Here is a 26,108-nt window from a genome sequence, read left to right as displayed (position 1 = left end):
CGATTCAGTCTCCAAGGAGAGATAGAGGCAGTTCAGGCCTTTGCAAAAACTTGGTGACATCCGAAAAGCTGTAAGGGCAGCCACATTCATTGCCACTCGACCTGACATTAGACATCTATTTGTATGAGACCAGCAGAGGACTCGAGAAGTGTCAGGGTGGGAGCAGCAAGGGACTGGTGGGGTATCTTACTGGTCCGACGACCTCTTTAAACATTTTAAGCATAAAGCAAAAAAGCAACACACAGATCGAAAATAACTTTCTGTATTGCATCTTAAGAACCTTATAAATTTGGTCATAAAAACATTCCAAAAAAATAAAGTGTCATTTATCACTTCCTGGCAGAAAGGCACTTGAATTTGAACGGGAGATGCCTTGTCTAAGTGGAGGTAGTGCATCTTTACATAGCACATGCACAGACACCATCCTGTTTATTTCCAGTACAGGCCCCAAAGTTTCTGCAGATGATGCTCAATGTTATAAAGCATATATAGACTATGTAAAAGGCAGCATGGAATCATTTATGGTCACTGCCCAAACAGTTAACTCCTAAAATCTTTTTAGTGTTTAAAAACAAATGAATAAAATGTTTGAGAACTTTAGCCCTTACAGAGCAGAGACTTCTACTCTTTGTTCATTATCTGTAGCACATCATCCAAGATTGAAGGCCCCAAGTCCACATGAAGAGAAAGAAGAGATCCAGCATGGGCAAGGAACCTTTCTTCCTTCATCTCAGATGAAAAGTTGTTATCCATCACTTGCAAGGGTTTGTCCATTTCTTTCACTGGGCTTTTAGTCTTGTCATCCAGGTGAAGACGAGGTGGTTTTGGTGGAGGGGCCTGAAGGAGCGAGAGCGCTTGTGGCTCCGATATTGTAGGAAGCGAGATGGCATTCTTTAAAACAGGTGATGGCACTTCTGAATGTGACAGGGGCGGGGTGACATCCGGTGATGATGTAGACGAGCTAGAATTTAGTCTAGGAAGAAGGTGAAATTTGCCCTGCAGAAAAGAAATGTCTCCAAAAACATCTCCTTCTCCGCTGCCAATATGTATGGTGTGTCTAAAATCTCCCAGTGGAGGGCTTATCATGTCGGGGGACAAGACATCTCTCAGCTTTCCTTTGCGAGATCCTCTTTTTAGGTAGATGGGGGCTTTCGTTGACATATTTGCAGTCTCAGTCTTGGGAGTGAAGAACTGAATTGACAGGAGTCAGCTTCTTATGAAACATCTAGTCTCTGATCTAAGAAGAACAAGCAACATTGTTAATCCCATTAGAACAGCTTGAATTAGGATATTTTATCTGAATATGGCAGCACACGTAATATAATGTATAGTATGTAATGAAGGGGGATGTTTTCTCCAATATCTGGTTATTAGGAGGCCTTCGTTCTGGTCTACAGTTAATTCCATGCCCCATACACATGGGAAATCGCTTGGCCGTCAGCCACCTCTTGTGACTTCCCAATACACACGTGTGGCTGAACATGTGTGTATACTATGGGGAGAGCACACTTCTAGCCGCGGCTTATCTCCTGACATCATTTGTGAGGGGCGAGTCAGGAGCTCCCCATATACATCAGAGAGTTGTCTCGGTGGGTTTGGCCAACAATACACTAATGTGTCTGGGGGCCGCAAGTCTTTTTGGGGTTACCACACCTGAGAGAAATGGCAAAGGACTGAAGTACAGAAAGCAGGAATCCAGTATGAACATATGGAACACCATATACCAGGCAAGTCAGATACAAGGTTATAGGCACTTTCCACAAGTGCCATTTAATAAAGGGGTTGGCTTGTCACAGTCATAAGTGACAGTCTATGTGACAACCAAAACCAGACAACTGTTGGGCCAATGATCGCTAACGAGCATTCGTATGAACACTCAATAGCGATGATCTGGCAGTGTAATAACGCTAGCAAACGTTCGCTCAGACAATACAAGTCTTCTTAAAAATTATTGTTTGCCGGCTGCAGATCGTGGCGTCTGATCATGATCTGCTGCCGGCAAACAACTGGACAGTATGGGGACAAGCAGCAGTATAACAATCACTCCTCCTCATGCTGTGGAGGAGATCGCTGTAATAGCAGCGGTTTCCTCCACTAGCGTGCAGGTGATTGCCGGGAAGGAACACTTCCTTTCCGACAATCGCTGGCAGAATCAGGCGGTCTAATCCAGCCTTAAAGGGGTTGCATAGCCAGCGAGTTATTCAAGAGAATGTATCAGTATAGCGCCACCTGCTTTTTGTTCTTTTCCTTATTTTTTTTTTTGTCCTGCTCACTGAGAAGGCCGCACATGCTCAGTTTCATCCTTCAACTGCCTCCTGAGCTGTGATAGGTGGAGCATGGAGACGCCCCCTTAGGTGCAGCAGAAAGGACACTCCTCTGGAGCTGTCAGCTTGATATAAATCTAGATACAATGGATGGGGAGATCCATGGATCCATGTGAGGTACAGGGCTGGTTCTAGCTTCGTTAGAAAGAGGTTATCATGTACTATATAATCTCCTCAGATTCTTTTTTTTTTTTACATTAGTCACTGGATAACCCCTTTAAGGATAAGTTCACATCACTATTTAACTTTCTGTTCTTCTAATGGCTCTTTCACACTTGCGTTATTGTCTTCCGGCATAGAGTTCCGTCGTCGGGGCTCTATGCCGGAAGAATCCTGATCAGTTTTATCCTAATGCATTCTGAATGGAGAGAAATCCGTTCAGGATGTCTTCAGTTCCGGACCGGAACGTTTTTTGGCCGGAGAACATACCGCAGCATGCTGCGCTTTTTGCTCCGGCCAAAAATCCTGAACACTTGCCGCAAGGCCGGATCCGGAATTAATGGCCATTGAAAGGCATTAATCCGGATCCGGCCTTAAGCTAAACGTCGTTTTGGCGCATTGCCGGATCCGACGTTTAGCTTTTTCTGAATGGTTACCATGGCTGCCAAGACGCTAAAGTCCTGGCAGCCATGGTAAAGTGTAGTGGGGAGCGGGGGAGCAGTGTAATTACCGTCCGTGCGGCTCCCCGGGCGCTCCAGAGTGACGTCAGGGCGCCCCACGCTCATGGATGACGTGTCGCATGGATCACGTCATCCATACGCATGGGGCGCTCTGACGTCATTCTGGAGCGCCCGGGGAGCCGCATGGACGGTAAGTATACCGCTCCCCCGCTCCCCACTACTACTATGGCAACCAGGACTTTAATAGCGTCCTGGGTGCCATAGTAACACTGAACGCATTTTGAAGACGGATCCGTCTTCAAAGGCTTTCAGTTCACTTGCGGTGTTATGGATCCGGCGGGCACCTCCGGCAAATGGAGTACACGACGGATCCGGACAACGCAAGTGTGAAAGAGCCCTAAGAAGAACAGAAAAAAAAAAAAAAAGAACACAACAGATCTGTTATTTGGAGAATCAGTTATGATCAGTTTGTGTCACTTTGTCAGAGATCAGGTATTTTAGACAGGTGAAAAAAGTCCTGCATGCCGGACAGAAGTGACACAAACCGACCACAACTGATGCTGACAATAATAGATTTCTTTTTCTGTTCCGACCAGAAGAACAGACAGCTAAACGGTGATGTGAGCTGAGCCCTCAGACGATGTATTTTAGGGCAGCTTTAAAGGGGTTGGCCGCTGCTGACTAATGTGTCCGTAAGATGACTATATGGCACTTACTAATCCAGCCTTTGTTGATATTTCGTGCCATTTGGTATATTTCATAAGCCATGTCCCCTTGTTAGGCAGAGCTTCTGTGCTGTCCACACAGACGTACTGTCCATAAGAGGGCTGCCATCTTATGGACAGCACAAAAGATTTGGCAAACAAGGGGCACAGCTTATGAAATTATGAAAATGGTGCAGAATATCAACAAAGTCTGGAACAGACTGCCAGAGTTCACCGTATCCAGCACAGCTGGACACCACCGTGCACCGCCAGATACCCATTCTCTGCAATGGGATACGGCCACTTTCTGGCACATATGCCGACTGTCAGACCTAAAAAATGTTGCATGTAGTATTTTTTGTCCGGCTGAAATCTGGCATGTGCGCAGGATACAGTGACCGGATTACCGTGCCGGAGTTCACAACGCAGATGTGAACCTGGCCTTACAAACACATTGGTCAACAGTAGTCCGAAAGTGGCCAACCCCTTTAAACGCTGACAGCAGGGGGATCGGGGGCAGTAGGGGGATAAATAGTGAGCTCCCCATCTGTAGTATTATTCATGTCTTACAGCCAATAATAGCGCCCTGATTTACAGGGTGATTTTATTTCACAATAACATGTATAAGTTTACGCTTTAGACAACTTACAATCCAGATTGATTGCACAATACCCCGCGGCTATATCTCGCCCCAGTGCACACAATGAGAGCAGGCAGGATTACAGCATTGCAACACAACACTGTTTTACAGGCGTTCTGCTGATTCAGGGCGGGGGCTGGTGGGGGCCACTGACAGGCAGCCAAATACATGGGGTTCTGAGAAGCGCTCCTTCTAGAGCTGCTGCCTGCGCACGTTTTATTCCAGTGAGGTGGGCAGCAGTTTCTGCAAGAACATTTACCATGAAGAAGTACAAATACATTAGTAAGTGACAGACTGGGCTGAGGACAGGCGATCTAGGTTTAAAGGGGGTTTACCCTCTCAACATGTGTGGCATATTGCAGGGCGGCTGCGCACACGCACAACTTTGGGGGGCTCTTTGTGGAGATAGGTGTGGGTCCCACCTCTGGGACATGCTCCTATCTGACATTTGTGGCACACCCTGGCTGTATGAAGACGCTGCGGCACTCTGAGCGCTTAGGCCCCTTCCTAGCCATGTGACATCATGTTTTTTGGTCACATGGACTGGGCGCAGCTCAGTCCCATTGAAGTGAACGCGATACCGCGCACAGCCGCTAGGCTTGGTAAGCTGAGAGGAGGGTGCAGCGCGCACTGAAGCTGTAGTAAGCACCACAGAATCCTCAAACAGATGACTGATGGGGGCCCCAGACCCCTGCCAATTTAATATTAATGGCCTATCCTGAGGTTACGCTAGCAAAATGAAAAGACTGGAGAACCCCTTTAAGAGAGCCTATTTAGTGCTGCAGCCCCTTCAAACAGCTGATCGGCAGGGGATCTATATAGGTGGCCCAGGTCCAGCAGAGGAAGGGCAGATTTTTATTAGCACTAGGACTTACATCAGTCAGAACAGGTCAGATGGAAGAGACTTGTCCTCATGAGCCTTCACTGATCTGGTTGGGTTGGTCACCTACAATCCTGCAAAATATACAGCTGGCTGCTGGTCCGGACAACAAGAGTCACAAAGTATACACCAAACCACACGTGACACTCAACTCTACAGCACAGAAACTAAATCTAAAGCTGGCCACACACATTAGATAAAAGTTGGTTGATGGTTGAACATCTGGAGAACGTTCATTTCACAGACACGGCCATACACACTACAGTTGCTCAGACTGCCCATACACGTTAAATAAAACCGGGCGATGGCCAAAGGATCTTCTGTCCGACTAAGGGGCACGGCCAACGATAATGATCTGTCAGCTAAACCAGTACTTTGTTGTTAAAGGGATTCTGTCACCTCGTTTTAGGTTATAGAGATGCTAGCGGCGATCTAGCCGTGCATGTCCGCAATATACCTGTCCCATAAAGCGGTGTCCTTTTGTTGTGTTTAAAAAATGATTTTAGAGATACGTAAATCAGCCTGGTAAGGTGCCCAAGGGGCTGTACTAACCTTCTTGGAGCCCAGCCATGCCCCCCTGTGAAGGAGCCCAGCACCGCCTATGTCCTCCGAATCTCCTCCTTTCTTCACAGTTAGATTGCCGCGAGCTCGCGCATGCGCAGTTCCTTCCCTGAGGCTGATGCCAGCACAGGGAAGGAGCACTATACCGGCACTGCGCATCTCGAGATTACGGCAATCTAACTGTGAAAAAAGGAGGAGATTCGGAGGACGCAGGCGGTGCTGGGCTCATTCACAGGGGGTGTGGCTGGGCACCAAGAAGGTTAGTACAGCCCCTTGGGCTCATTAACATATCTCTAAAATCATTTTTTAAACACAATAAAAAGGACACCGCTTTATGGGACAGGTATATTGCGGACATGCTAGCGGCGATCTAGCTGTGCATGTCCGCATCTCTATAACCGAAAACGAGGTGACAGAATCCCTTTAAAGGGATTGTCCGCTTTTTTTATACTGATAAACTTTCAACAGAGACATGGGGTACAGGGGACTACATATCTGCAATATATGCCTTCCTGGCATGTTAGTCTGGCCTAATATTCAATTGTGGGCTGTAGACCTGAACGGCGCTCGATACCCTTTTCACCCTGGATTACAGACATGTGTACATTCTGGGCGGAGAGGACACGAGGTTACAGAGCATTGGTTTACTTTAGCCGCCCTTACAAACAGTCGCTGATAACCTCGCCATGGATGCAGCACGAAGACGCTTTGTATCTGGCACTTCTGGAATTCAATGGGCGATTTTAAAGCTATTGACTGTTTACAGAGGACTGGAGAGAGATAGGAGGCCTGGTATGGGAAGAATGGCAGAACAAGGACAATCCCGTCAAGTAGCATTTCACCAAGTCGCTCACCCTTCTACTAGAAACGACCGACAAGACGTGAAAGAATGAGAAATCTTTACCGGGTTCTCAACGATTTCATTCTAAGGCCAACAGATTATCCGACCAATCATTAGTCAGATGGCCGTTTACAAACACAGATCTTTTGTTATTGGTCTGATTGGACAGACATTGGTCAGATAATCTGCTGGTGTAGAGAGATACGGCGCAGGACGGAGTTGTTCAGTCCATGAATTGGTATCCCACGCCCAACCCTTCTCTTGTCCTCACATGACGTCCATCTTCTAATGACTGTAATTGAGGCTTCAGTGAGGCAGCGTCTTTGTCTTATGTATCACAGCTATATCCCCTGTGACCAAACCAGTACCGATTACAAAGGACCCAGGAGTTCAAAGTGTCTGAGAAATGACAAGGTCTGCATCAAAGCCAAGTGTGAAGGCAGTATACACCGGCAGATTGTCCGCCAGATCATCGCTAATAAGCGTTCGTAGTAACGCTTGATCATCCGACAATACATTGTTGCCTGGCAGCAGATTGTGGAGTCTACTCTCGCTCTGCGGCCAGCAAACGAGTCAGTATGGGGACGAGCGATGGCATAACGATCGCTCCTCCCCATACTATGGAGGAGATCGCTGCATGTAATAGCAGTAGTTTCCTCCGCTGACGATTGTCGGGAAGGAACGCTTCCCTCTCGACAATCGCCTGCAGTTTGTTTAAACTGATGACCAATCCTCTGGATAGATCATCAGCATCTGATCAGCGGGGGTCCGACACCCAGGACCCCCACTGATCAGCTGTTTGAGGAGGCAGTGGCGCTCCAGCATCACCGCGGCCTTCTCACCATTTACCGCTGGCCCAGTGACGTCACGACTTGTATCAACTTGCCTGAGGGCGGGGCTAAGCTCCATTCAAGTTGATACTAGTTGTGACGTCACTGGGCCAGCGGTAAACAGTGAGAAGGCCGCGGCGCTGCCTTCTCAAACAGCTGATGAGCGGGGGTCCCGGGTGTCGGACCCCCGCCAATCAGAAGCTGATGATCTATCCAGAGGATATATCGTCAGTTTAAAAAAAAAAAAAAAAAAAAAAAGAACCCCTTTAATGTAATACTGGCCTATGTCAATCACCCAAGAAAAAAGGGGTTGCCTGCTTTTGTTATATAGGATATTGATTAATATTACAAAAGTGGACAACCCCTTTAATGTACTGGAACTGCTGTTCTTCATGAGGTAGATCCAGGGTGGAGAACAAGGTGCCCAGTACGCCACTAACCTTACTGACTGATGCACCAACATGCTGCAAGTATATGAAAAAACCCTGCAGAAACCATTGATGAAGTGAAGCATTTTTTAGGCCTTTTTTTTGCCAAAAAAGCCATAAACAAAACTGTGCAAGAAGGAACCCTGACATTGGAAGGCGGCCAAGCAATGACCCAAACCTATTTGAGCAAACATCACGGTGGAGAGAAGTGATTCATTAGGGAGTCACATTGATCAGTCTGCAGCTCTTTACATGAGACGTAGCAGACGATTGTCAGGAAGGGAAACGTTCCTTCCCGATAAGCGCCTGATCATAGTAGGAGATCACTGCTATTCTAGTCAGAGATCTCCTCCACAGTATGGGGAGCAGTGATCACTAATGCCATCGCTCGTCCCCATACAGAATCATTGTCTGCCGGCAGCAGAGGCTGTTTAGATGGCACGATATTCTGCCGGCAAACAATTTCGGTGACCGCACAACCAATCATATTACCCAATGAACTAGTGTTTTGCTCATTCATCATGTAATCGGCGGCACCTTTACACCGCAAGATAATCGCTAACGAGTGTTCCTACAAACGCTTGTTAGAGATTATCTGACCGATGAGGAGCCTTAACAGTATGCCGCCATCTTACAGCACACGGCTCCAGCCAGGCCTGTCCTCCAATTACAGGTCACATCACTTCTTATGGAATGGATTCCTGTCCGTTTTACTAACTACTCACATCCCACTTGTCTGGAGCATCTATTCTCATGACTTGTACCGTTCCTTTATTATTCCTACTATACATAGTCAGCAATGAAGGTCCATTGGGGCGTGCCCCTGCACAGTACGACATCGGCAGCACTGATTGGATTGTGCCAGACTGTGCAGCGACAACCCCTCCAACTGGTAACAGCCCTCTGGACCTTTATTGCTGGCAGCTGACAATTCACTTATAAACTTCTAGCAGAAATAATAGAGGAATGGCACAACACGGCTCGACAAAGGTTATGGTCAAAACAGACAGGTTCAACCAAAACACCTGGTCGGAGGGCGAATGATCATAGACCGTTATCATCTGAAAAGAAGAAGAAGTCACCAAAGTTTTTCTGACAGTTGGCGCGAAATATTTAGTTCCCAGAAAGATTGTTCATCCTTCAGCTGGTGACACTGAACAAGTAGGACCAGTCTGAAGACTGCGAAGGTCGGTATAAACTAAGCCGCCTACGACGGTGCCCACAACGTGATCAGTCAACTGTCAGCCGCCTCCTATCTTCCGTCTGAGATCCGTTCAGGGCTCTCACAAGCGTCCAAAACGGATCAGTTTGCATTCTGAATGGAAAAGGATCCGCTCAGAATGCATCAGTTTGCCTCCGATCAGTCTCCATTCTGCTCTGGTGTCCGTCTGATAAAACTGAGCCAAACGGATCCATCCTGGCACAATGTAAGTCAATGGGGACGGATCCGTCTTGGCTATATTAAAGATAATACAAACGGATCCGTTCTGAACGGTTGTATTATCTGAATGGATCCGTCCATGACCGATCCGCACAAAACGCGAGTGTGAAAGTAGCCTAATGTGCACGGCCACCTTGGATTCACTTTTGGTTTGGTTCAATGGGAAGCAGGGAACAAGCCGTCAGCAGCCCCCTGGCTGTCGGTGATGTCCTGGGAAATAAAGGATTGATAGGCTGAATACTTCTTTGGCCAACATCTACCATCAGGACCCCCCCCATATAAATGGATTAGTAGAACTACAGGTAACAGCACTCTGCTAGTCAATTGCACAAAGATATAAGCAAACACTGAAAAAATAACTGCTTGGTGGCCATACTTACTGCAGAGGCAGCTAGAAGCTCTTTGCGAATATAATTGATCAAAAAAAATTCGGGCCCATCTACCAGACGACAAGGTGGCGTCTCATCAGATGGGTCCTACTCTAACATGCCTCTCCTGGGCTTACAGCCTACAATCTGGGCACAGTAGTACCAAGCTGCATCCTACGCATGCCTCTCCCAGGCTGTGAGCCTGCAGTATGGGCTGGGTAGAATACAGCTGTACAAGCTATCTGATTAAAAGCACATGGTAAATCAGACGATCAGGAGCCCATGTAGTTCTCATCTGCAGCAGAGGGGCAGGCGGCCAGGAAGACACTAATACAGGGGCCACATCGTCAGACTGAAGGAACCCAAGGGCTGAAAATGAAAGCTAAAAAGGGGCATTACTAACGCCATACTGGATTCATGGCATATTGTACATCCAGTCACACCTCCAGGACCCCCATCTAACGGCAGAACACATGTGAACAAGGCATAGACATCCATGTCTGTCACCAGATGGTCGAGGGCCGCACAGAATGATATTAAGGGCCACATGTGGCCCCCAGGCTGCGCACCTCTGATATAATGAGATCCAACATAAATTACTGCATTCTGCTGGAAAAATAGCGCCCCCGTTTATTAGGACGGATTATAGACACACTTAAAGGGATTTCCACCCAGAATCTCTGACAATACTGAGGCCATCTGTTCTATCAGTTTTCATGGACCCACAGACTTCAATGGTCACAGCCCCAGTGCAGGTCTCCGGAGAACACGGACAGCACACGGCTCTAGGTGACATCACCAAGCTTCACGCATCAACTGCAGACTAGTGCGATATGTGACTGCCAGCTCCAGGACGCCCCCATTCACACCACGCACTGCCACAACCGCACCATCCCTGCCCCCGTGTGAACGGCTCTGAAAGTAGAGAAACGAGCGGCGCCACACCCCTCGTCACATGTGACCGCCAGCCTGTGGAGCCCAATACTGTGAGGCACGGGAAAGCGCCAGGTGACGCTCCTCGGGAACTACAACTCCCAGCATGTGCTGTCAGGGCGCGCCGCGTTCACTGACCTGTGCCGGACGTACGCAGGAAGGCTGCCTCCACAGGTCGGGTCCCAGGCAGATGCGGACGTGGTTGGGAGGGGCCAGAGCTTCCGGTTCTTAGTCGCCAAGTAACCCGCATCAGAGGAGTTAATCCAACAGGAGACGCGCGGCCCCTTCTCTCTGCTGCCACAGCTCCGGCCACACTGAAGGGGAAGGACTACGTCATCAGCAGAGCACCGCCCAGCACAGGAGCCAGCAAATCACTGCCAAGAGCGCGGGTAGTAAGAGGACCAATCAGATGACAGTTTTTTTTCTTCTTTTGTAATAAACTTTATTTGTACAGCACAAAATAAGCAGCAAGAACTCTGAATAATCAGAGCATGACCAGGAGTGATCTACACTCATGTGCTCATCTGAATGTCAGTGATGGAGAGCATGTCCTCCAACAAGTCAGTAAAGAAACGTCTAAAAGGGTTTTTCACAGAACCGTTAAAAGATAAGTAAAGACAGTGTTATAAAATGACCTGTACGATGCCATGCTGTTCCCATGCTTATGGCTGGTGCTGCCGCAGTGACATCCCAGCTACCATTCATTGGGGAACAGGTGGGGACATCATGGTGGCAGCGCCAGAACCAGAGACTGGAATAGCCGGGACCAGACAGAGAGCGCAGCTTCTTTTGTTCTTATTTAACACTCCTTGCCTTTACCAAAATTTTTGGGGTCTCTGAAAAGTGACAAATGGAACGGCTGCCATATTGTTTGTTACTTTTGTGTCAGCATGGAGGTGGATCAAAGACGACTGCCACAACCCAAGAGAAAAACCCACGCACCTTAGTACCAGTGGCGTAACTAGAACTCACTGGGGCCCACAGCAAACGACAAACGTGGGCAACCCCTTTAATGTACTCAAACTGCCGTTCTTCCTGAGGTGGATGTAGGATGCCTGCTCGTAGTAGAGGAGACTCCTGCTATTACATGTGTAACGCCCCCCAGAGCGGCATTACCACTCCTACTCCCTGCTTCTATCTGTGTATACTAATATCACGTCATCTATGCATTTATTTTCAGGTCCTGTATAATGTGCATATCTATTTCTATGCAGCTGTTTATGTTCACGTGTAATGTGCCTGGTTCACCAGCAGGTGGTAGCAAATATGGCAGAGCTACAGTTAGATAGAATAGAACCTTCCATTCCATTCTAACCCCCCTCTGTGGAGAAGTGGGCGAATCTCACTTCCTGCAGGAAGGGTGGGGACCAGTTAGTTCCAGTCTAGCGTACCCCAAGCTAGGTGAAGGTGTGCAGGGCCACGTCTCTTCGGGACGTTCCCAAGCCAAGCCAGCCAGAGCACCCTAAGCTCAGCTGGACATGAAGGCCAAAGCGTAAAGCCTCAGAAGCCAGGAAGAAAGTTCCCTGGTATAACTTAAGAGACAGACTACAAAGAGAAGTTGCAGCATACAGCAAAAGCTGAGTCATACAGTTAGCCTGTCAGTACAGCAGAGCCAGAGAGCAACAGATGTAGCAATGTTGAGTTTACCTGCCAGAGCTTAAAGGGTTTCTGTCACCCCACAAAACTCATTTTTTTTTTTTTGGTTAGTTAGATTCCTTATAGGGCGATATAGGAGAATATAATAGTCTTACTTTCATGCGGCCGATTCTTTATAAAACGAAGTAAATGTAAATGAGGGCTCTACCAGCAAGTAGGGCGTCTACTTGCTGGTAGCTGCTGCAGAAATCCGCCCCTTCGCCGTGTTGATTGACAGGGCCAGCCGGGATCTCCTCCTCCGGCCGGCCCTGTCAGTATTTCAAAAATCGCGCGCCTCTGGTCATTCGGCGCAGGCGCTCTGAGATGAGGAGGCTCGCCTCCTCAGAACTCCCTCAGTGCGCCTGCGCCGATGACGTCTTCTCTTTCGGTGATGTCATCGGCGCAGGCGCACTGAGGGAGTTCTGAGGAGACGAGCCTCCTCATCTCAGAGCGCCTGCGCCGAATGACCAGAGGCGCGTGATTTTTGAAATACTGACAGGGCCGGCCGGAGGAGGAGATCACGGCTGGCCCTGTCAATCAACACGGCGAGGGGGCGGATTTCTGCAGCAGCTACCAGCAAGTAGACGCCCTACTTGCTGGTAGAGCCCTCATTTACATATTATAAAACTTCGTTTTATAAAGAATCGGCCGCATGAATGTAAGTAAGACTATTATATTCTCCTATATCGCGCTATAAGGAATGTAACTATCCAAAAAAAAAAAAAAGAGTTTTGTGGGGTGACAGAAACCCTTTAATGCTAAAGCGTGCTGGGACCAAGACAAAGTCTAAACCGTTTTGGAGAACGTTTATTGAAAGTAAAGCTGCTATTCAACTTCATCACAAGGTCTGGACTCAATTATTTCTTCAAACTCCTCAATTATACCCCTTATTTGCTGCTTCAGAGCCAAGACCTGGGGTCCAGCCGTATCCAGGTACGAGCATCGTGACACAAAACATTAAGAGACATTTTGGGCCACCCTATACCACTCGGGTATTCCTACACCTGGGTACCATCACCGCAGCAAACTTGAAGGGCCCTAGCATACCTCGTTCCACCCCGTTGCACATGCAGCAATCTTCTCCACAGTACAGGGAGCAGTGATCACTAATGCGATCGCTCATCCCCATACAGAATCATTGTCTGCCAGCAGCAGAGGCTGTTTAGAGGTCACGATCCATAAAGAAAAAAATTCCCTGCTTCCCACTACATTCTATGCAATATTAGGGCTCGTTGGCGTATTGCGGACCGCATTTGCGGATCCGCAATACACTTGCACCGTTCCGTGGCCATTCCACATCACGGATGCAGAACCATTCATTTCAATGGGTCCGCAGATGCGGATCGGAAGAACGGAACACTATGGAAGCACTAGAGAGTGCTTTCTGGGGTTCCGTTCCGTGCTTTCGCTCTGCAAAAAGTTAGAACTTGCACTATCTTTTTGCGGAATGGAAGGATCGCGGACCCATTCAGTGCGCCTGCGCAGATTGAAGAGAGGTACGGCCGCGGCGCAGGCGCCAGATATTGAATCAAAACAGGCAGGGCCAGCACAGAACGATTCCGTTCCCTGGCCCTGTCAATCAACAAGCAGAGGGGGCGTCATTACCATCGGAGGATGCGGCTGCTACCAGCAAGTAGCCGCCCTACTTGCTGGTAGCAAGGTAATTTACATATTATAAAAATCGATTTTTAACAAATTCTACTGAACGAAAATCATTAATTAGCTTATGTATGATGAGATCGCAGTGTAGGGATTATTAGTAAAGAAAAAAAAAAAAAACGGTTTAATGGGGTGACAGAAGCCCTTTAAAAGGTGGCGTTAGAAAGTACAACTTGTCCCGCAAAAAAACAAGACCTCATACTGCTATGTGAGCCGAAAAATAAAAAAAGTTATGGCTCTGGGAAGGCAAGGAGTGAAAAATGAAAATGGAAAATCGCCGTGTCAGGAAAGGGTTAATACTGTGTAGGGACAGGGATGTTAAACATTTTTGTAATATACTTTATTAGGGAAAGATGTTTCTGTTTACTAGAAAACAGGATGTAAAGAGACTCCTTAGCATCACAGAGTGTCCGGCAGCTCGGCCCCTTTATCTCTGTTAGTTAGGGGGGGGGAATACGTTTGTGTGCATGAGCCCTTACTAAGCGCAGGGAAGAGAGAAGAGATTAGCCCTGACAGTAAGTGCACTATGTTCCTGTATACTTAACTGGCAGGATTGGTAGGCACATGTAAGGAGCCATGGGCTGAGATAGTGAGGTAAGAGGCAGGCTGAGAAGACTGCCTCTGTATCTTCCACATAGTAATCTCTATATAGTAGATTTCTATGCTATTTTATTTAGTGGGCTCCAAAGATCTAATGTTTTTAAAGGGAACCTGTCACCGGGATTTTGTGTATAGAGCTGAGGACATGGGTTGCTATATGGCCGCTAGCACATCCGCAATACCCAGTCCCCATAGCTCAGTGTGCTTTTATTGTGTAACAAAACCGATTTGATACATATGCAAATTAACATAAAAGAGTCATATCTTACTTGTGTGACCAGAGAAGAGTCATATTTTCAAGCTCTGACTCATCTCAGGTTAATTTGCATATGTACAGACATCCCAACCTGCAAAAACTCATTTCAGGGAGGTGCACTTCTCATTACAGGGAGGTTTTCTTTTTTTTTCTTTCACAAACTTTTTATTACATTTTCCAGACATCTGCAGTATCTGCACACTGCTCTATGGTGTGGAGGACTGGGCTCATTACCCTGCCCCAAATTATCATATTTATGTATATGATTAAAGGGATTCTGTCACCACCTATAAGCCCTGTGAGCTGAACATCTGCTCATGTCCAGGGTAGCATTCTGATTTCTAAGGTGGCCTTATAAAAGCTATTTGTGGCTTTATTCTGCGGAAAAACAGGTTTTACTAACCTGTCAATCATTGAATTAAGGTGCCCAAGCAGGGGAGGTCTGTGGATGCATGGTGCCCGGCCGCACGCATCGCCGTTCGTGCCCAGCGCCGCCTTCTACTCCTCAGTGCCGCCTCTCCCTCCTCCCGGTTTGAGATCCCGCGCGTGCGCACAGGCTCAGCCTGATGTGCCGTTGCGGACTGCTGGCATCGGCTTCTTCTTGCACTGTGCACACGCACCGAGAAGGGGACACTGCTACAGGTTGCCGGAAAGGTTTACTGCGAGTAAACTAGAGATGGGAAGTTTGGATCTTTCACATGAATCGGTTCATTTGAATCAGTTCATTCAAATGAACCAATTCATGAATCGAATCTTCGGTTCATTTGCTGAGCTGACAAGAAGCAACTGAACCGAAGCTTAGGTTGCGCAATGCGCATGCGCGGATGCTTCGATTCACTTGCTGAGTCGGCTCTTGGTCTGAGTCAGGAAGTTCATTCTTTAAAACCCTGTGTGTAATTATCTACCCCACTGTAGGGAAAAAACAAGCATCCAGGGGGTGTGAACTTAACACTGGGGTAAATAATATAATTAAAATGGAGGGTTAAATGTGTAAATGTATTTAAAAACAATACATCTCTCTCAATAGATATATAGCTACTGAATGAGACAGAAGAAGGGATGCCTTTAACATATAGATCTCCTTGAGAAGCCAATTTGACCCTAAAGGGTTAATTCAACCTGTAATGTAAACTCTGTCCTGTCACTTCTCTTATCTCTCTGCTCTGCTATCAGTGAACCTTTCCAGGATATATTGTTTCACATGCAGGTGTTAGGGAGCTGCTATCTAATAGCAGGAGACTCCCTGAAACTCCGGGAGACTTGAAATCCCTGTGTGTATCAAATCGTTTTTTTTACACAATAAAAGCACACAGAGCTATGGGGACTGGGTATTGCGGATGTGCTAGCGGCCATCTAGCAACCCATGTCCTCAGCTCTATACACAAAATCCTGGTGACAGGTTCCCTTTAAGCATCCTGCATTTTACCACAGAGGTACTGGGAATGATGGCTGTCAGTCGGAATTATGTTATGGTCGACAGCCACCAATGCCCAGCAAGAGCAATGTGATGGTTGAACCAGTACCCGCTGATCTCCTCTGCACCCATGTGAAAGAGCAAGTCTGTGACAGACAAGGTGCAAGGATCTGCCACAAAGTGCACTCTCTGGGGGAACAAAAAGAAGAAAATAAGTGATTAAAGTAACAGCTCAAGCTCAACACAACCGACCGCAGCCAGAGGAAGCCCAACCGCCCCGCTCCTTACCATCTGATGTATTTTATGTTGTAGATGACACACATACAACACCCTATAGTCTACATTACATGAACCTTTATCTTTGTGGTTTCTCTATTCTCATAAAAAAATAAATAATAATAACACATTTCTGTATGAATCAGCTGCACAGGCCACAGCAGCATCCAGTAAGAGAATACCTTCTGAAATAACTGAAATATGCGTCTAATGGTATTGTATACGGCTTTAAATAACACATTCCATATGGTCATATGGCACAAAAACCATTTCTGTAGCTCCAAACCCTGCTGTCTGTGTACAGTCCATTTGGCTTACTTAATTGTGTCAATTAAAAATGAATGGAGTTGTCTCATCAGGTAAACCCCTGACATATGCCCTAGGATGTGTGGACTGCAGAGATGTGCATAGAGGAGAGTGGCTTCTGCTCTGACCGCTCCTCCCGACCCCGTACACTGCTGCTAGACTTTTCTGGCAATTCAATGTGCCCCCTCCTTCTTATCTCGTGACACATGACATCAGGGAATGGTTAGGAACCCCTCATACACATAGAATTGCCAGATGGTTCCTCTGAAATCGGCAGGCTTAGGGCTCATGCACATGAATGTATTTTCTTTCAGTGTTTGTTCCTTTTTTTTTGTTTGTTTTTTGCGGACTGTATGCAGAACCATTCATTTCAACGGGTCCGCAAAAAAAATGGAAGTTACTCCGTGTGCATTCCGTTTCCATATGTCCGCTCCGCAAAAAAATAGAACATGTCCTATTATTGTCCGCATTACGGACAAGGATAGGAGTGCTCTATTAGGGGCCAGCTGTTCCGTTCCGCAAAATACAGAATGCACACGGATGTCATCTGTATTTTTTGTGGTCCGCAAAATAAATATGGTCGTGTGCATGAGCCCTTAAGGTGGATTTACACGGCCCGATTCCTGCAAACGTTCATTCTCAACAATCTGCCCTTCTAAATGTGCTGCCGATCACCCGATGAACGAGCAAAACGCAGGCACATCAATCAGCGTTTCTGGGCAGCAGATCGCGCTGTCTAAACAACAATCTGCTGCCCAGAAGGAAAGATTCTGTATGGGGTGGAGCGACTGCGATAGCGATCCCTCGTCCTCATACTGCATCGCTGCTTCCTTCCCAACAATCATCTGTAACATCGGGAGGTGTAAACTCGCCTTTGGACAACGTTCCTCTTATTGTATGGGCACATTATCTATTAATACAATAGGGTAGTACTCACAGTTTATCTTATCTTAGCAATCTCATAGTAGCTAAAAGGAGGCCATAAGCATTCAGTTTGGCTGCCAGCTCTTCCGCCTCCCTCCCAGCTCTCCTATACACATACGGGTTCAGTTCAGCCGAAAGTGTGTGTGTATTCAGTGGGGAGAGGGGAGAAAGCTGCTGCCAGACACCTCCGGTGGTGGCATATAAGGAGCGGGTGAAAATACTTCATCTGTGGGGCAGAGTTGGGAGCTCCCCACATACCTTAGACCTGTGATGGCCAACCTCCGGCACGCCAGCTGTGGTAAAACTACAACTCCCAAGATGCACACTTGCTTACCTGTTTTTAGAACTCCATAGAAATGAAAGGAGCATGTTGGGAGTCGTAGTTTCAGCACAGCTGGAGTGCTGGAGGTTAGCCATCACTGCGGCTTAGATCATGAGTAGGCAATTGTGAAACTACAACTCCCAACATGCATAATTGCTCTGCTCTTCTCAGAACTCCCATAGAAATGAATCGAGCATGCTGGGAATTGTACTTTGACAACAGCTGGAGTGCCGGAGGTTGCCCACAACTGCCTTAGGCCTCCTGCACACGGCCATTGGGGGGTCCACAACAGCAGGTCCACAATACACGGGCACTGGCCCGTGTGCACCCCGCGGTACAGAACGGAGGCACGGAACCTTTTTTTTTACGGTGCGGACGGATCACGGACCCATTCAAGTTGAATGGGTCTCAATCCATCCCGGCCGCCGCACGGATGTTGCCCGTGTATTGGGGACTGCAAATTGTGGGCCCCAATGCACGGAACGGCCGCACAACAGCCGTGTGCAAGAGGCCTTAGAGTCTAAGGCCTAAGGCTTAGACTGTCGCGCCGTTCTCAGCAGACTGACAATGCACAAATGGGGAACATCTCATAGAAACGGCACAAACACCACATGGGAACCAGGTCTGGAGAAAAATAACAGAAAACTATTAGGATGTCCACAGAAGCACATGCCGTTGACTATGCTACCTATAATGAGGGCCTTTGTGAATAGCCGGTGTTGTCTGTGGTAACAAAACCATCAACACTGGTAAAAAGAACTGAAAAATGTAAACATTTAAAAAAAAAGCTTCTGAATACAGAAGAGCGAATTTCTTAAAATTCGATTTAACCTGAATTGAAAATGCGATGACTGAAAAAGTCTCTCTCTATCACTCACCCTCTTCAGTTCTCCTGATTCGATGCGCACAAAATTCAATGTTCTAGAATCTGAGTTTTTTTTATTTTATTTTTATTTAAATTTGGCTTGAATGTCTCCAAATTTTTGTATCTATTAACTCACCTCTACTTCGAAAACAAAAATGTAATAACAAACATCAGCTAGCTGGGTAGCCGTGCAAGGTGGGCTTTCAGATGGGTCACCTTTATTCAGTTTCTAACATCACGGCCATGTTCCTTCGATATTTGTTTCCAGGCAAGATTTGAGCATCTCTTCATATGTCAAGCTCTGACAATGGAACAAAAAACACAATAAACACGACATAAAAACTGCTGCCACAAACAATTCCTCCATCTGCAAAACTATCTGTTATTTTGAAGCCTACGAAAGGTCCTCTCAAGCATTAAAAGTCAACTGCCCCCGATACTACCATCCACAACAGCTTTAATATAGATTTTATAAGCTTGCTCCCTGCATAGTAGCATTTTTATATAAAAGTTTACAGTTATTGATGTTACTGATGTATTTTATGTCATTGCTATCTTGGTTTCACCATCCACCGCACATGGGGAACACCTCAGGGTGCGGCCACGTGGTAAAGTGGTGAAAATGCTGCAGGTTTTCCACAATAGGTTTCCATGCGGAATATCCGGAGCATTTCACAGCAGCAGCAAAGTGGGTGAGTTTTTTTTTCTTTTGTTTTTTATCTCAACCACAGACAGCAGAAAATGTCCACAACAAACTTGCACATCAGCTGCAACATGGATTTTAAATCTGCAAAATATCAATTGATTTCTCTGGTTTTCTGCTACAGATTTGACCTTTGCAATACAGGGAGTGAAATCCGTGTCATGTGCACATATAACTCATGTGCTTCCTGCTGTGGATCCACGGAAAAAGTTTTGTGGTCGATTTTCCACTACAAAATAAATCCTGCGTAGACATTGTTACAGCTGGACGGTGAGAGCCATGGTAAAGCTGCCCCCGCTTTCTCTGCCACCAGTACCCCACAGGTCCAACCTGTCCCTATTTTATGAATAAAAAAGGCTTACTTTGTAACCAAGCATTCACAAATATGTTACAAGACCCCCCTGTGCAGAGATCCTTACCTGGTCCTGTTCATGACCAGTCAGAATGACAGCAAAGGCATCCCTAGAATGAGTATTATTAGTAACACTAGTAATAACACTAGTAGTACTATTAGTTATATGGAATACGGAAGGCATACAGAAAGCACATAAGATGTCACATACATGCAGGTTTATATTGAATGTAATTGCTAGTTCTTTGATCTAACCAGAATGCAGACATCTGGACGGTCTCTATTAATAACATCCACCAGATCCTTTAGGGCATCATAAGTGATGGTGTCCGATGTGGTGAACGGTCCACAGGCTGCAATTATCATCTGTTGAGGGCAGTCTGCAGAGAATAAGATTATATAAAAGGTTATTGTCGAGGAGGGGGCACAAGATCTGGGACGTCTCCCATAACGATGGTGTTGGCTGTTACATTGTGACAAGTGTCTAAAACCAATAACAAAACATTAAAACAAATAAAATAATGACGGTAAAACCATGTCTAGACGTAGTAGACGGCAATCCATTATTTGTAAGTGATTATTTTCTGATGCACAAGTGACAACTCTCATGGTTGATTGGGAGAACAATACCATAGGGGTGGACAGCGCTGTGTAAGGACAATTCATCTATAGGAGACACTTGTAAGACACAACTTTTTCCAGGAAGAGGTGGAGAAGCTGAAGATTATCCTGCCATCTTCTAGTCTGGTAGGAAACACAAAGCGTCCTGGGATACGGTGTGCAACTGGTGTGTCACCTGAATGAGGCTACTTTCACACCTGCGTTCGGGTGTCCGCTCGTGCGCACCGTTTGAAGGGGCTCACGAGCGGCCCCGAACGCATCCGTCTGGCCCTAATGCATTCTCAGTGGAGGCGGATCCACTGAGAATGCATCCGCCTGCCAGCGCTCAGCCTCCGCTCCGCTCAGTGAGCGGACACTTGAACGCTGCTTGCAGCGTTCGGGTGTCCGCCTGGCCGTGCGGAGGCGAGCAGATCCGTCCAGACTTACAATGTAAGTCAATGGGGACGGATCCGCTTGAAGATGACACCATATGGCTCAATCTTCAAGCGGATCCGTTCCCTATTGACTTACAATGTAAAGTCTGAACGGATCCGCTCAGGCTACTTTCATACTTAGAAAATTTTCTACGTTTTAATGCAGACGGATTCGTTCTGAACGGATGCGAACGTCTGCATTATCGGAGCGGATCCGTCTGATGAAACATCAGACGGATCCGCAGCAGGATATGCACTGGTCAAGTGTCACTGCATTAACATAAGACACAAGGTTAATGGTTGCCATAAGCTCCCAGATACGACACCTAATTAACTTTGGAGGACGCCCTCCATTCATTTCTATGGGAGTGCTGAAAATAACCGAGCAGTGTTCTTGGCTATTTTTGGAAGTCCCATAGAAATAAATGGGAAGTGCACCGCACCAGCACGGTCACTCCTCCATTTACTTCTATGGGGCTGATGGAAATAGCCAAGCCAGTGCTTGACTATTTTTAAAACTCATAGAAATGACTCGAGGGTGGCCTCGCATGCACGGTCTGCTCTCCTTCACTTTGCGGGCTTCGTTCTAGAGGTGGGACCAGCACCTATCAGACATTGAGGGCATATCCTAGCGAAATGCATCCAATGTATGAGATGGGCCAACCCCTTTAATATCCCTCGGAAACTGGGTGGGCTTTCACTACCGAATTTTAAATATTATTACAGTATATTGCCTCAGATACAACACCTGGTTCTTTGGGAACAATCTCCTTGACTGGTCTATTTGATTAGGTTCATATCTAAAGGATATTTTGGATACTTTCCCTTGTTAGAATTTGGTCTTTTAGAGTTGTCCTCTTTTAGAAAATACTTATCATATTACTTATTGTATAAGGTCTGGTCTTGGATTGAAGAGTTTTTGGGGATTAATGGGTCTACGTACAATATATTCTCCAGTCTAGTACAACTATTATCTTAAAGAGTCTTTAAAAATTAGGAAAATTGAAAGATGGTTGAGATCAAATATAAGACTTATCTCTCAGTTGTTTCAGGAAGGTTTTTAGAGAGGATTTTATAGTATAAGTGGAGTATAATTTATCTGAGTATTTTAGATTTGACTATTTTCTAGTATATCATGCTTACTTATGATCAACTAATATAGACCGGTTTAGAACTCTGAGGCTCTTAACCCGTTAACAGCAATGGAGTCCAGGAAGAAATCACTTTCTAAAGGTTAATTATATCTCGCCACCTTGAGAAGTTTCAGTTTAATAGTCTTACAAAATGGTGGAAATATCTTGAGGACATTGATGACTCTGTCCGGAACTTTAGGATTGTTCAGTTTAATATTCTCCTTTGTCTCTATTTCTATGAGGAATAGGGATACAGGGAGATTCTAAGGGGGAGATTTAGCAAAACTGAAAAAAAAAAAAGAGCAACCAATCAGATTCCAGAACCAAAGGAGCTCTGAAAAATAAAAAGTGGAATCTAATGGGCAACAAACCCAGTTTTCATTTACAACAGTTTTGATAATACACCCCTGTCCTTGGAGGCCTTGTACTTTCATATCTTGTGGCAGTGCTGTTATATTTGAATATTGGACCCAGTTTTATGTTATTATTAAATGGGCTTTCAAAGTGTTTTTACTGATGACCTATCCTCTAGATAGGTCATCAGTATCTGATTGGTAGGGGTCCGACGTCTGGGACTCCCACCGATCAGCTGTCTGAGAAGGCACTGATGCTCACAGTAGCGCTGCGGCCTTCTCTCTGCTCACCAAGCACAGCGCCGTACATAGTATAGTGCTTAGTATCGCAGATCAGCCCCATTCATTTCTATGGGTAAATCTGGGCCTGTATCTTTCCCTGTTGATCGACCTTCTAAATATGCTTTAAAACACTCACTTTTAGGCTGGAAACACACATGTAGTTTTCAATGCAGTGTGAGGTGTATTTGTTGATGATATTTTTTGACCCAAAGCCATTAGTGTTTCCAGCAGGAATGTATAAGTCCTTTTTTTTTTTTTTTTTACTTTTTCGTCATTTTTAATCCATTTCTTGCTTTGCTTAAAAAACTATGTAAAAACTGCACCAAAACTGCATTTGTGATTTCACCCTAATAAACTAATTTTCTAGGCCACTCTTTTGTGACTCCATGAATAACTGAGAGCTGATAACTGATTCAATGATGAAAAAATAATGCGCCATTTTTTCCTTGGGGGGTGAATAGTTTTATTATAATTTGTCTATTAATAAGTGGGTTAAAAAGTTGAAATTAGCCACTACCCACAAAATCACATCAATTCAACCTGTTACCAGAACTGCAAGTATACTTCAAAGCATTCACAAGCTGATTCCTGAAGAGATCTCCAGTGAAACTCTACCACACCAGGTGTTTGACTTGCAGGGACAAGCCGCGGCCATCACAATGATGGGGAAACCGGTTGTTGCCCGGAGCTCAGCCTTTGTGCAGCTGCCTCTATAGCCTTCACAAGCTTTATCTGTGCTTGTCATACCTACTAGGTCTCAGACGATTAATGCGATATATATACCCTGAGGGATGTTATTATTAACCCTACACAGATAGCTGTATTCATTTACCGCTTGTGTATAGTAGCTAGTAAAGGGAATATCTTTCTAAAACTTAATGGGTTTTCCTGGGGGAGGTTTAAACGGGGAAAAAAAACATATATGGTAATTACAGGTGAGGTCTTAAAAGGGTTTTCTGAGAAGATACTTAAAAAAAATTATAATAATTGGGCCAGAAAAATATAGAAATAAAAAAAGAATCATTACTCATCCTCTCTGATCCCCACCTCTGCTGTTCCGGTGCTGTTCTCCACTTCTTGGTTCTGGCTCAACACACATGAAATGACTAGGAATGCCCACTGATCCACTAGCTGGCAGGTAATAGAGAGCAGTGGGGACTGAAGCAGTACTTCGTAACGAATTGTGTTCCATTGTATGGAGCAGGCGCAATGATGGGAAACGGTGATCGCACCGCCTCCCCCAGTCATTTAACCCCTCAGATGCCCCGTTCAACACTGATAGCAGCATCTGAGAGTCACATTCAGCCTGTCAGGGGGTTAATCAGGGATTAAAACAAAAAATACAAACTTACCTTATCCATTTGATCACGGAGAGGCTGTCACGGCCATCTTGATGGAAGAAAATGCGCCAATTTTCGCACACGCTGATGTGATGGTGTTACACGGTGACATCATCACTGATGACATCATCACACTGATGCCTGCCCACTCTGATGACATCACAGGTCAGGATTCCCAGGAATTGGCAGATTTTCTTCAAATCAAGATGCCCGTGGTAGCCTCTCCACGATCAAACGGATGAGGTGAGTATGGTTTTTTTTACCGCCATTTCAGGAAAAATTGATTCGTTACCACGAGGTGGCAAGAAATTCTGATTCGTGGCAAATTGAATTTTTACTGAAATTCGGATCGAATTGCACTTCATTAACTTCAATTCGCTCAACACTAAGTTGATTCTCCAGGCCAGCCTATAAATGCATGCATGTTCGGCTTCAAATTTTCTCAAGGAAGAGCCCAGAATAAGGGTTACATTATACACCCTAAAAATCTTATAGCGGAATGCTCATTCGGCTGATGGGGATTCCTTCTGACCTCCCTTAAACAGGCACACTTGGCTAAGCATGCATGTGTTCTCAGGTAGGACATGGGAATAAGCTGCTGACAAACACCTCTAGCGCTTTAAATCTTGCGAGCTAACAGAACTGGGCAGTCAAGACACCCCCACCCAAAATTAGATGAGTGTCCAGTCCCTCTGAAATCAGCAGGTTCGCCCTTTGTTCCTCTAACGTGGATGGCTTCCATAGCCCAATAAATCCTACCAGTGGCTTATGTCCTAGCAGAACAAAATGATCAAGCATATTAAAATTGACCATGCCTGATCTTTATTATGTCAGCAACATAAGCAGGTTGTCTCAATGTATTCTTTATAATACAAGACCTTGTAGCATTCAATTTGGAATCAATCATTAACTGACTAGTTTAAGCGGTATGGGGGTCATTTATTATCCTGAAATACGTCTATATCAGGTGCATTTCAGGCACAGATTGCGACGCAGCGGTAAGTGAACGGGGAAGGGGACAGGTCGGCAGGCCCATGTCATTTATCATCTTCTACGCCTGTTTTGGTCTAAAAATGTAATCCAGCCGTTGCCTCATCATAATTTCGGCGGATCCACCGCCACATATAGGGGTTATTAAGACCGGCATCTAAAACGCTCGTCTTAATAAAAAGATCCCCTATATTTTCACTGAGGCGTCTCATGGCTGGTAGCCTCCACCATGCTGCATGATGAAAGTGGTGTGTCCTCCCGAGTGATAGCACGGTGGAGGCTACCAGCCATGAGACGCTTGATTGAAAAAAGTAACTGCCCAAACTATAACTAAAATAGACAAACTGATTCCAAATATCTTGAGTAACTTTGTATTATAGAGAAAGAATGGAGACAGCCTGCCTAAGTTGTATGGACTTGAATCAGGTTGTGGATCCAATAATAGGACAGTGTTCACATTGAATGACTAAGTAAACATTTTTCTGTGGATTGTGATCTCTGTTACCCCCAACATCTGTGCACAGATTAGTTTCTTAATACTAAAATAGACTTGATTTCCCAGCACACGTCTAATTCTACAATTGACCGTACACAATACTCGCCAATAGAATCCGTCTCCATTTTGAGTACAAGTAGTGATTTACATAATTGTCTTTTCACTTTTATTTAGTCTTGTTTGGATCTGCTTTCAGTGTTAATCATATTACTCCGTCTGATTTACTAGATTGGGGCTTTTGGAAACAAAGGTGTTAAATATTTAAATGTTTGTTTGCTGAAAGCCACAGTTTCCTGTCACCTGTCATCAAGACTTTCCGCAGTCTCTCTGTATTTTCTCATGACAATCCAGCTAGATTTCCCATGGTCCTCACTGAGCCTTCTTATAAGGCCTCTTTCACACTACCGTATGGCTATTTCAGTGTTTCGCGGTCCGTTTTTCACGGATCCGTTGTTTTTGTTTCCGTTGTGTTTCCGTTCCGTTTTTCCGTATGGCATATACAGTATACAGTAATTACACAGAAAAAATTGGGCTGGGCATAACATTTTCAATAGATGGTTCCGCAAAAACGGAACGGATACGGAAGACATACGGATGC

The 26,108-nt window shown here is 45.7% G+C and overlaps 1 protein-coding gene across 5 annotated transcripts; it reads right to left on the bottom strand.

Annotated features, from left to right (window-relative positions):
* Nucleotides 1-246: 246 nt before the first annotated feature.
* Nucleotides 247-20,283, bottom strand: CDC42EP2 (CDC42 effector protein 2). Of its 5 annotated transcripts, none has more exons than XM_040410113.1 (3): nt 20,094-20,283; nt 18,964-19,128; nt 247-1,237 (listed from the first exon to the last, which is right to left on the bottom strand). In XM_040410113.1, the coding sequence occupies exon 3, from the start codon at nt 1,159-1,161 to the stop codon at nt 622-624; it is 540 nt and encodes a 179-aa protein (XP_040266047.1). In that variant the 5' UTR covers nt 1,162-1,237; nt 18,964-19,128; nt 20,094-20,283; the 3' UTR covers nt 247-621. The 5 variants fall into 5 exon arrangements, with proteins under 5 accessions (XP_040266047.1, XP_040266046.1, XP_040266045.1 ...); XM_040410112.1 differs by having other exon boundaries at nt 20,138-20,279; XM_040410111.1 differs by lacking the exons at nt 18,964-19,128; nt 20,094-20,283 and adding an exon at nt 10,709-10,869.
* Between the last annotated feature and the right edge of the window lie 5,825 nt (nt 20,284-26,108).

The sequence above is a fragment of the Bufo bufo genome, chromosome 10, assembly GCF_905171765.1.
Source record: "Bufo bufo chromosome 10, aBufBuf1.1, whole genome shotgun sequence".
Taxonomy (NCBI): Eukaryota; Metazoa; Chordata; class Amphibia; order Anura; family Bufonidae; genus Bufo; species Bufo bufo.
The sequence above is the reverse complement of the archived record's forward strand: the minus strand, read 5'-3'. Positions and strand labels throughout refer to the sequence as shown.

Bases quoted from the DNA above. Each gene is read 5' to 3' on its own strand.
- CDC42EP2 (XM_040410113.1), bottom strand. From the start codon at position 1,161: ATGTCAACGAAAGCCCCCATCTACCTAAAAAGAGGATCTCGCAAAGGA.